This window comes from Mauremys reevesii, linkage group 9 (genome assembly GCF_016161935.1).
Source record: "Mauremys reevesii isolate NIE-2019 linkage group 9, ASM1616193v1, whole genome shotgun sequence".
NCBI lineage: Eukaryota > Metazoa > Chordata > Testudines > Geoemydidae > Mauremys > Mauremys reevesii.
Window position 1 is genome coordinate 3,271,280 of NC_052631.1, and position 12,425 is coordinate 3,283,704.

General features: G+C 43.5%; 1 protein-coding gene across 1 annotated transcript; it reads left to right on the forward strand.

Annotated features, from left to right (window-relative positions):
• The first annotated feature begins 6,941 nt into the window (after window positions 1-6,941).
• On the forward strand, window positions 6,942-11,455 carry TMEM207 (transmembrane protein 207). Its single transcript, XM_039487544.1, has 5 exons — window positions 6,942-7,016; window positions 8,882-8,919; window positions 9,373-9,417; window positions 10,362-10,504; window positions 11,307-11,455. The coding sequence occupies exons 1-5, from the start codon at window positions 6,942-6,944 to the stop codon at window positions 11,453-11,455; spliced, it is 450 nt and encodes a 149-aa protein (XP_039343478.1).
• Window positions 11,456-12,425: the final 970 nt, after the last annotated feature.

Consider the following 12,425-nt stretch of genomic DNA (forward strand, 5'->3'; position numbering starts at 1 on the left):
AATGTTGCCTGATGTACAGAATTCCTTGGGTTTTCCTCTGAACCAGACATAAGGCTTGATTGATTCACCCCTGCTAGTTTTACTGCCATTGGCATGGAGTATGTGAGCAAACAAATGGGGCTGCCCAGGGGACATGGAGGGCAAAATCGGAGAACAATGGAATTGTCCACGTGTAATGGTGATGATGCATGAGAACCTCTTAAGTGCTTTCTTCACTATATGGATGAATTGTTTCCCCTCCTCTAGGTGGGTGATGCACCGGAATCTTTGACTTCCTGGTCACCTACTGGCAGTCACTGACGAGGATCCTTAGCAAAGTGAATGGACTGTAATGAATGCAGTGCTAGCAGGTTGCATGCCTGTACTTTACCAGTACACCAATGTTCTCTACCATCAACGCACCCCTATGGTGAACACAGTGATAGTATGTTGGTCACAAATCACAGCTCATCACACTCACTGACTTAGCTATGCTGGCAGAAGTCCCTAGCGTAGCCCTGGCCTGAACTGCAGCAGTAGGCAAACCCCTTGGCAAGTAGCTGCCACCAACAAAAGCAAGAGAGATCAGGGCTATGTGCCTAAATCTGAGGCACGGGCCTCGATGCAGAGATGTGTCGAAGGATGATTTGGGGCTGAAGTCTAGGACTGGGTCACAGTGAGAATCCCACAGTTATCTATAGCCCTTCTGGAAGAAGACCAGGGATAAACAAGACCCAGTCATAGGTTGTATTTTGACTGTTGCACACAAGGAGTCAACAGGATTGACCCGGATTCTTTATTCAAGCAAACTCACATTAGCTTAACAGCTCCACCATCTTGTTCTCCGGCATGCTCCTTTGCTTTTCTCTACTGTTCCGAAGTGTGCATCACACTTACTCCAGTTCTAATCAATGATCATGAGCTATCATGCAACATACTTTTTAAAAAAATGGAGGAATCCACCTTAACCATCAAGCACCACTGGTGAGGAGATAAACGGTATGAGATGAAAGAAGGCTTCCATGGACTTCTGGAAAAAAAGAATCCGTTTGTCATTAGGATTTTATTCTGAGGGTTATTGTAATAGGACCCTGTTGGGCTAAATTCTGTATTTATGCCTCGTAAGAGACAGTCCCTTCCTCTAGTCAGCCTCTTGGATACTTGAAGTGGTTCAGAGGTGAGTAGAACCCCCTATCCCCACCCCTGTCCAACTTATGTTTCATAAGTTTTAGGGCAAATCAAAATTGGGCTACCAATTCCTTTCTGACTTCTCTCTTAGCCAGCTATAACAAGTTCATGAAGGTATGGTGGAAAACTAATTTAATTATATGTACTAATAACAAAATCTAAGGCAGAAGGGAAAATACATGTCTTTTCTGTAGGGAATAACACCAGACCATTGTTTAGAGATAAAATAGTATTAAATAAAGGAAAAGGCAAACTTTCCCCTAACACTAGCTAAATAACTGAGGGAATAAATGTCTTCTTTACTTGTGGCACCTTAAATGTGTCTGTCCGTCCACCCATCTCACAGACCTACCTTCCTGGTCCTATATGTCAGGCAAACGTCCCCCGTGAGGGTCTGCCCCAGGCTGGAGAGAGGGATGTAAAAACTCCCTCCTCCCCTCCCAAGAAGCTCTGTCAGTGAATTCCAGGTTTGCAGATCTTCCCCCCCTTGTGAAAGCCAGGACCTTTAAGAAAAGGGATAATGGATGGCTGCAGATTGCTGGGTGTTGCAGTATTTCTTGCTGCCCAGTAGGTGGTGCCCTTGTCACCTACCAACGACTTTCGGAGCCTAGGAAAAAGTGGGTTGTCGTTTTGATGGAAGTGACCTGATGTCATTCAGAAAAGGCCCCTTTCTAACAATAGGCCGCAGCCCATTGAAGGCAGCCTCCAGAGTCCAAGTGGAGAGAGGGACACAATTCAGATCGGAAGAGAGGAAAACAAAACCTGGTCATCAGTAAAAGCCCTTGGAGATGAAGGTTTATTGGGCAGACGTTGCGCTTTTGGAGGGAAAGAGGAGAGAGATTCCATGAGAAACCCTAGGACGAGAAAACATTGGACACCCAAGGGTTTAGGCTCCCAATGCTGCAAAATACTGACTGCAATGAGATTGCTCATGGTAGGAAGACCTCTACCAGGAGCATTTGCAGGATTGGGCCCTTATGCTGGAAATCTTACTGTCCATTTTCCAGTGATCTCTCTGGAGCAAGGCTTGCCTTGAGTTTTTGTTTCAGGCCCTAGATCCCTTATACTGGTACAGGGACTCTTGCTTAGATTCACAGGTTTCAATTAATCAACAAATGGAGTTCAGGAAGGAATTTTCTCTAGAACAGCAGTTCTCTAGCTTTTCAGTGTCTGGACCTCTCCTTAAGCAAAAGGGAGAGATTTTCATGGGCCCGCCTCACCTTCCCACTTCTCAGTCCATGGTGGCTTAGGGATTGAGATGTGCCCCATGTTGCAGAAGCACCAGGAAGGGATCCACGGACTGACAACACGAGCCATAGTTTGAGAACCACTATACTAGGATGTCCTGGCAGGGAACTTCATCTAGAGAAGTGAGCGGGGATCATCCATTGGGATTAGATGGATGTATCCATGCGGTCAGTTTCCCATGACTGTAGGAAGGTGGGCATTGGTGGAGATCAACCCAGAAAAAAGTTCTTTTACTTTTCAATAAGGGATCTTACTACGCCCACAGAGACATGGCAGGGATGATACATTGAGCAGCTCTTAATTGAAGCAATTCTGTGTATTCTGCACTGCAGTTCTTGATAATGGTATCTTACTGAAGTGCAGGCAGGGAATTTCAGGAAAATAATTGCAAGAGGAAGAAATCTGAAATTAGTTCAGTGATGGACGATTCCTTTGAAGGTCGAAACTGTACAAGTAACAAGGTTTTCGGTGTTCTGCCGAGGACACATTTTTATGCAGTTAGATTTAATTTTTTAAAGACAAGCTCAGGAATGGGTATGACAATTAAGTCAGTTAACAAAGCTGAACAGAAACAGTTGAGCAAATAGCACTGGCTTATTCAGTCTTTTCTCTGGCATGGTAAATATGTCCCCTCCAATGTATGAGAGACACTGCTGTTCAGAGCACATTGCTACAAAGATGGCAGAGATATCACTTCAGCATCCCCACCCCACAAGCCCCAGAAGGAACTCTGGTTCAATCATCCAGAATTTCTCCCCATCCACAACCTAGCCCCTCTACATCCCTGCCTGAGAGTGCTGGGGCAGAAGCTTGCCCTTAAGTAGAGATGGGCTCAAACCAGATCCAAACAGCCCAAACCTTGAGGAAGCTGAATCCTTATCAGGCCCATATGAACCTTTAATAATAATTAACAAAACGGGATTGATTTTGCGTGCCCACTGTTATTGAAACCGCACACCTCTTCAGTTGAAAAACTCCCCCAGAGAGGTACACCTGAGTATTACCGGAGCTTTGTCAATCTTTACAGCACATGATGGCATCACTGCCTAATGTTTAACTTTAAATTATCGCAAAACTCCTTCCCAGCAACACCCTTTGTGTTAAATCTGCAAGGCCCGAAATTAATGGCGCATTTCAGCCACGGGCTGTAAACCTCCGTGACAATCTAGTAATGAATGTCAAACAAACCAGAGCTGGGCAAAAAAAACTAAAGTGCAAAGCGTTTTCCAGCTATGCTTTAGCAATAACATTTCTATGCCTCTATCCTTGGTTTCTAACTAACATTTACCTATCGATAGCAAAGCCATATGGATCTTTGGTTTCCAGATACCGCTCGCTCACATTATTGTTACATTATTGCGGAAAGGGATCTGGGGGTCATAGCAGATCACAAGCCAAATATGAGTGAACAGTGTAACGCTGTTGCAAAAAAAGCAAACACAATTCTGGGGTGTATTAGCAAGAATATTGTAAGCAAGACACAAGAAGTCATTCTTCCTCTCTACTCAGCCTTAGGCTTCAACTGAAGTATTATGTCCAGTTCTGGGCATCACATTTCAGGAAAGATGTGGACAAATTGGAGAAAGTCCAAAGAAGAGCAACAAAAATGATTAAAGATCCAGAAAACATGACCTAGGAGGGAAGATTGAAAAAAAATTGGGTTTGTTTAGTCTGGAGAAGAGAAGTCTGAGAGCGGACAGGATACCAGTTTTCAAGTACATAAAAGGTTGTTACAAGGAGGAGGGAGAAAAACTGTTCTCCTTAACCTCTGAGGACAGGACAAGAAGCAATGGGCTTAAATTGCAGCAAGGGCAGTTTAGGTTGGACATTAGGAAAAACTTCCTAACTGCCAGGATGATTAAGCACTGGAATAAATTGCCTATGGAGGTTGTGGAATCTCCATCACTGGGGATTTTTAAGCGCAGGTTGGACAAACACCTGTCAGGGATGGATAATACTTAGTCCTTCCTGCCTTGAGTGCAGGGGACTGGACTAGATGACCTCTCAAGGTCCCTTCCAGGCCTATGATTCTATGAATTTACATGCTGCACATTAATTGAAAAATTGGTGCCTTTCATACACACAGCTTTTCATGGACAATATACTATGCTCAATTTTATTATTCTACCGTAGCGCCAAGGAGCCCTAGTCTGAGTATAAGGCAAGAGACGACAGATGGCCACAGTCAGATGGAGGAGCACAAGGAAACAATGAACCGATATTGGTCGGCATGATCAGCTCTGGTCTCAGTACACCACTGGTTTAACTATTATCAAGTTTTTTGTGGGCATCATGGCAAAAGCGAGTTTTAGGGAGGGTTTTGAAAGAGGACAAGTAGGTAGCCTTGTGGATGTTTATGGGGGGCTCCTCCCAAGCATGAGGGATAGCATGGGAGAAAGCATGAAGTTGATTGTTTGAAAATTGAACCAGAAGGTGAAGGAGGCTGGGATCATGGGCTGGCCGGAGGTGAGAGTCGACCTCTCGATACTGAATGAGAGATGATGGGTAGGGTGGGGCTAGGCCATGAAGGCCTCGAAAGTGAAGACAGGCAGGTCATGTTTGATGCAATAGAGAAGGGGGAGAAAATGGAGGGATGCACGGAGAGGGGTGACATGGTGAAAGAGACAGGCAAGGAAAATGATCTTTGCAGCAGCATTCTGAATGGATACCAGCAGGGCAAGACTGCATTTGTCAAGGCCAGAGAAGGACACCCGAGAACATGGGTCTAAAGGGACTTGCAAACTCCAGGCACTTACTGTCCCACGACTCTCCCCTGGGCATAAATTGTGGTTCTTCGGTGTGCATTTACATTCTGCAGTGGTCAGATCAGCGGCCCTATCAGAATGGCTAATAGATCCTGCTACACCAGAAGAGAGAATGTGCCACTGGGCTGTGTCATCTGAAGATAGCAGCTGCCTGCACTGGGTAGGAACAGGCTGAAGAAGACTCAACCATCTTAACATTACATATGTATTAGGGACACTGAGGTGAGTCTTATGTCTCCCTCTGAAGTAGCTAGCATCGGCCACTGGCAGACAAGCTACTGACACTGACTAGAGGACCCTGTCCTGTCCTGGAGGAAGGATGGGTTTATGGTTAAGGCATTGGCCTGCAAGTCAGCTGATGGGGGCTTGATTCTGACTCCCTGAGACTTTGAGTTAGTTACTTAGTCTCTCTCTCTCTCTCTCTGCCTCAGTTCCCTATCAGAAAATGGGCATACTTTGACTGTCTCCTCTGTCTAGGTTGTAAGCAGGTGCTGTCTCTGGCTATGTGTACGCACAGCACCTGGCACAATGTACCACTGACTGGGTGGAGGTTTATTGTAGTAATAATAAGTATGCAATTCTTATCTTGCCTGAATTCACCAGACCTCAATGATCTGGAAAAGAGGGTTTGAAATCTCACAAAAAACGGTTTTCTCCTGATATCTGCAGGGTGTTTCCCACTTTTGCTCTGCCTGGAGACAGCACAGAAATATCCTTTCTCCTGCTATTTAATTTGGCACTGCCGTGTTCAAACCAGATCAGGATGATGCCAGTCACATGACAACGAAGAACAATCAACCAAATTTTTGACTCTCAAGGTTTGGTTTTGTCTTGAGGGATGGGCCCAGATTTGGGTTGCTTTATACTTTTATCTGAAGTGGATCGCCTACTCCGGCTTGGAATTATGCCAGAATCCACTCTGAGAAAGGGGATGACACCCCCGGAGGCTCAAGAAATAGTTCTCGGTGCTTCTTTCACTGTTAGAAATTAAAGATCAATGGCACAACCCAAAGCCCTTCGGAGTCAGTGGACATCTTTCAGCTACTTCAGTGAGCTTTGGATCCAGCCCAAAGGAAATGCTTCCCCTCTAGCTCACAGCAGAACTACAGCTTAGTAAATATCATACAGCCAATAAAGGCATGCGCCTTCCGAGATCATGTGTGATAAAATAATGGAACAAGGATAAAACCCCCAAAGCATACAAACAAAAGAAGAATATGTATCCAAAAATAAGCCCTCCATGCCATACCCTACTCACTCTATTATGCTTATGCACTGAAGCTGATGGAACTATTTGCGTGAGTCAGGCAAGCATGATTTCCCCCTGTTGATGTAAGCCAGCCACCCTTACTCTCTCTCTCTTTGAAGTCAATGGCATTACTTGGTAAGGACTCTTCCTGCGACCTAGGCCTGCAGGATGTAGTCCTGTATTTGAAGCAAGTCCAGGGAAATGTACAATGTTGTGTTAATATGGAACCAGGCGTTAGCAACAGGCGTTTTTGAAAGCTACAAAAGGATCGGAACATTTGCAAGGTGCTGACCTCAAACTAATATTCATTTAGGACTCCTGGCTATTTGAGTGTGTTCATGCAAAGCAGCATTCATTCCCTGGCTATTATTCCCGAGTCACAAGGAGCTATTGGATAATGTATTCCATGGCTCAAAGGACAATTTATAGGGATGTGTAAAAGTTCCAGCTCATATGTGATCCTATAGCTGCAGCGATAAAACATAGCCTTACAGGGGCTTCTGTTGTTAACAATGTGGAGACCCAAAGCTCAGTGTCTCACCTGGCTGATCTCAGAAATTGGAGGCCTGTGTCTGACATTATTCCAGGTAACAAAATCTTTTACTGGGGTCAGACTTTGACTGATTTTAGGGCTCTGTTGAGCATGTTTTTATTCTTGGGATAACTTGGCAATAAAAACATTTGAAAAATATCTGTAAAGACCTGCCAAGTAGTTGGGATTTTATATTCACAACCTATTCCATCGAATGTACTGATATTTTTCTTTTAGTATATGAATCCTTTTATTCAATATATGGCTGTTAAAATTGGAAAGTGCATGTCTCCAGCTGAATTAGTAGGATTTCACTGAAGACAGTTTATCTATCTGTCTATCTACAGTGTTATTCAGGTATTTATGTGTGTCAGTAACATAAGGAGTGATCGCTTCACACAGAGACGTTTAAAGAATGTGAAAGATAAGTTGCATGTGTTCATTCATCCATAAAAAGCACTCACAGCCACATATGATCCTGGTGATAAACTGTCTTCGTTTTTTTCACCTGCCCTCCTCATAATTGGCAGAAGTGAGGCAAACAATTAAAAAATGATGCCCCACCATGTGTGTGAGACTTGGCAGATGAGCACAATTTGAAAAGGGCACGTCTGGAAAAGTTCATTTTGACTTCTCAGTCTCTTTCTGTTTCCCGTTTCATTTTAAACCATCCATGAAATTTCATAGATAATGTTTTATCTTACACACAAAGCCTTTTGTTATACCTGGGGACTGATTCTGTTCCCATTGAGGTTAATGGCAGACAGGATTGGGCCCATTATATGGCCATGTAAGATGATTTATTGCTGTTCGGGGTGTTGCTAGCATTGTACAACATGGCTCTTACACTGATCCCTGCTAATTAGAAATGTGATATGTGATCTGTCCAAATAGAAATCTGTCTTATATGCAAAAGAGCTTTTCGGTTTTGACTCAAAGGAGGACACAGATTTATATGCCTGTCAGACACATGTAAAAAGAAATACGAAGTATAGTAATTATCTGCAAATTATACATCATTTTTATTTAAGACCTGAATTAATTTGTCACATTTTATTTATACTGTACCATTATTTTACTGCAATTTGATATTTGATTTAATTTTTTCTGCAACAGAGCTGGAAAAATATGTCCAAAAATTTCCCCTGATATTCATTTGAGATTTTTAATGGATTTGATTCAGCTTGTGCTTATCAACTGTTTTGTTCACTTTCCACAGATAAGCTGGAAAATGCAGTTAGTAGCAGGAATGTTTGCCAGATTGAAATGAATGTAATAAAATATTCCCCCAAAGAACTTTCAGATTCATAGTTGCAAAGATTCACACCAAAGTCCTGATTCTAAGAGTTGCACATTCCTCCAGTCATGGAACAGAAACATTCCAAAATGACTCAAATCACAAATATTGAACATTCACAATAAACATCTTGCAAAGGAGCTACACACCCACAATTATTCACAGACACTGTTCAGCAACCAATTTTGGATAACAAATCAATGTCAGTGTTGTAAACATTTCTGTTTATGCTTGTTCATATCTCTTTGCTCTTGGACCTTGGCACGTCACTTAGCAAAAACATACTTCACCCATTAGCACTAAACATCTGAACAGAATGTCTTTCTCCCAGCTTTTATTAGAACACTAAGGATCTGATCAAACTAGATGGCAGACTTTCTGCTGACTTCCACAGGAGCTGGATCAGGCCATTAACAGAAAAAACTATGGGCCCAATCCAAGAAACTTTATCAAGGCTGTTAGTCTTCTTTAGTTCGGCACGCAAAATCGATGGTACTGCTCACACAAGTAAGTTACAAGATCAGGCCCTGAATTTGTCTGTAGGTGCTTTTCAGTTCAAATAGAAAAGGATTCTATTAATAAGATACTGTGTTTGCCCTGACTGGTTTCCACGTGTGTTTCAGTTAGCAGACTCTGATCCGAAATGTGAAGCTGATGAACTGTAAGTACTCACTCTCCACATGCTCACTGGTTTTTATTTTGGATTTGGAATTTTACAGGCAGTGCAAAGTAAGGAAAACACAAAATAATCTAGATGCTCTAGATAAGAGTACCGTGTTCATACCATTAATATAAAAAGGGATGGCAAGCATGCTAGCTGTCTGAGCTTAATTTTTCTTCAGAAAGAGAGAGATACAAAGGGGAGATACCCAGCTGTTTCTTATGATAATGTATAATTTTGTTGTTTTGTTAACAGAGAGAGAACAATTGCGATGTACAATATATTTGAAGGAAAACAGTTATACACATTTGATTTAAACACATCCCATTCATTAAATGGTGTACTACTATAAATTCGTTAATGGTGCTGGTTCTTCCACCACTCAAGTTAAGGACAGCACTTCAGCTGATTTCAGCACTGTCCCAACATGTTGTCTGTTTCTTTAATTGCTAGATGTGTTAATTACAATGAGGAGCGCCTCAGTGCCTGGTATGTCTGGTAAGTACTGAGCCATTCTAAAGACAGAATTGGCAAAAAAGTCTGTACTGATATATAGACAGGAAAGCTGAGTGAATAATTGACCAAACCAAAAAATTCAAAATCATTTAATTTGGGGTGAACCAAAATTAAAATGTTTTTGGTTTTGTGAGGTTTGGGTTTGGTTTGGTTTGGTTTTTATGTTTTGGGGTGTTTTCGCCCTTTAAAAAAACAAACAATTCGAGCTAAATTTCTAAATAAAATGCCATTTTGAAACAAAAAGTTGCCAGGTTTCGTTTTGAATATGTGGGAATGTACTGTTTTGACTTTTTCTATTTTTTTTTTCATTTTTTATTTGACTGACAGTATTTGCCAAATTTGACCTGAAACTGCATTTTTCAGCAAATAAACTATTTGACTGAAAAATTTCACCTAGCTTTAATAGATACAGAGAGAGCAATTGATAGCAAGGAACATTTCTCCTCACATTTCACCTGAATTTTCTGTGCTTAAACCCATTATTTTGTGTTCTGCCCTGACTGGATCATTTCTCCTCATCCCCTTCACTGTTTGCGGACGGCAGAGCTGATCAGCTGAGAGTTTTTAATGGAAAAAAGTCAAAATTCTTAGTGAAAAGTGTTTTTGCAGAAAAATCCAGCCAGCTGGGATGGCCTGATCCTAGGCACAGAAGCAATTGATGGGACTTTGGCTATTGGCTGCAACAGTCTGTGCAACTCTGGTAAAAAAAACCTGCCACCCCCCTGCCTCCCCAAAAAAGTTTTGTCAAAAATATGTTGAAGTTTTTTTGTTGAAGAGAATTTCAATAATTGGACCAACTTTGCCCTTCTCCTAGTTAGCAGGTCTCTTCTCACTCCCCCAAAACCTTCCCTCTTGCTTCCCACTTCTGAAACTGTTTGCAGTTGCCACCTACTGTTGATTGTTCCATGTCTATGTCTCTGCCTCAGGTTATTGATCTTGTTCTTTCTGGCCATGATCCTGTCCTGTGGGATTCTCTTCTGCCTGCAGTGCTGGCTGAAACGACGGAGCAGCTTCCCCTCCCGGCGCACGCTCGCCGTCTTTGCGCTCAGTGACTCCGATTCTCTTGGTGGTTAGTTTCCATCTAGATCTTTGCGGGGCTTCTCCTGTAGGGTCCAACCCAAACTCAGTGGCAGGGCCATAGTTCGCTGACTCGGCAGGTAAAGTGATGCTGCATTCAATCCAGAGATCTGGCCTCCCACCCAGATGAGAGTTACTGCCCTGGGCTTCCTGCCTGGAGAGCTGTCCATCTCATGGGGCATTTTAAACAATCATTAGGCCTCATATTCATTGGAACGTTGTCACAAAGGAACACAGGCACTGGGTTAATTGGTCCCAGCCCCTCCCACAATGCACCCAGGGCTGGTCTCCTAGTATCTGGGGGTATCTCCATTAGCTTCAATAGGCATTGGATCAGATCTTAAATGAGCGTCCCTCAGAAGAAACCCCAAGGATGTCCCATCAGACCGAGTGCGTGAGCCCTGATAATCCAAGAGGAAAGCCTGGTAGCTCTCTGGGTCAGGGGGTCAGAGCAAACGCTAGGCTCGCTGGGGAAATCACACCAAACCAAACTCTTGACTCCTCTAGTGTTGGCAGATTGAATTCAGAGCTTCCCAGCCCCCAATGTATAGTTAGCTGGTCCCAGAGCCCTGAGCTGCAGCTGCTGCATGTGCATGGCAGATTGCTCTTGTAATTTTCTTTCAAGTGACTGGAACCACGTGATACTTCAATATCTCAAGGTAATGTAGCTCTCATGTCATCATCATCGTCCCCTCCCCCCCACACACACACAGAGTCACCTCGGTCCCCCATGTGTGGTTTCACTCAAGGCTCGCGTATGGTTACCAAGAAAAGCTCCATTTTTCTCTTCCCAGTAAGTGAAACTTCTCCATATGCCTTTTCCGGACTCCATGCCCACTCTCCAAACCCAGAGCTGTGCCCTTCTCCCGCCCTGCGCGTCGGCACCAGGGGGACTGGATCGCCTCCTTCCTACGAGGATATTATGACGGCAGGCAAACACTAGGGGCCTGATTCATACCTCCCCGTGTTACTCCGGATCTACACCAGTGTGAGAACAGAATCAGCCATGAGGCTGAAGAGGAGACAGAGGAAGTATTTTATTTTTAAATTAAAAGACGGAACAAAATGCAAATAGAATAACACCCACTTTCCCGTTATACTCCAAAGGACCACATTGCAGAGAGTAAATGTTCACCTTCCTTGCAGGCTCAAGATCTGGATCTGAAATTCAGGCTCCTCCAAAGTTTAGGTCTGTCTGTACCCAACATTTTTGGTTCAGCCTGAACATTTAGCCTATTTAATATCCTAATTCCTCCCATGTGCTTGCAGCTCACTGCCTTTCAGGAGCACAGGCTAAGGCATGACTAGGCAGCAGCTTCTCAAGTTGGAAATAGATGGGTTTGCTTCAGTCGTTTGGCACCGAGCCAGCATGGCACCAGGGAGCGTTAGAGTTACACTGTTATACTGTGAAGTGTGATGTAAATATTCCCCATGTAAGTGATGGACTGTTTGCCTCCCGTGAAATGCGTAGTACGGTTTAAAAGATACAGACAGTGCAAAATGCAGCAGCTTGAAAGGCGGCAGAGGGAAAGCATGAACCATGGACTCTTCAACCGGAACCAAATTAAAATGTTGCTCTGGTTATTTTCAATTGACGTAAATACTCTTGATTTCAGTATTAATATTGTGCCTGTCTAGGGTGACCAGATGTCCCGATTTTATAGGGACAATCCCGATTTTTGGGTCTTTTTCTTATACAGGCTCCTATTACCCCCCACCCCTTGTCCCGATTTTTCACATTTGCTGTCTGGTCACCCTATGCCAGTCTCTACTTCGGTATCTGTCATAACCAGAAAGGAACGGGGCTCAGCACTGCAGCTCTGTGTGCTGGCCCCGACCCAAAGGCCAGGAAGGGGACCAGCATCTGAGACCACTGCCTGCTTTCCCATTGCCACGTTCCAGGCCTGTTGACT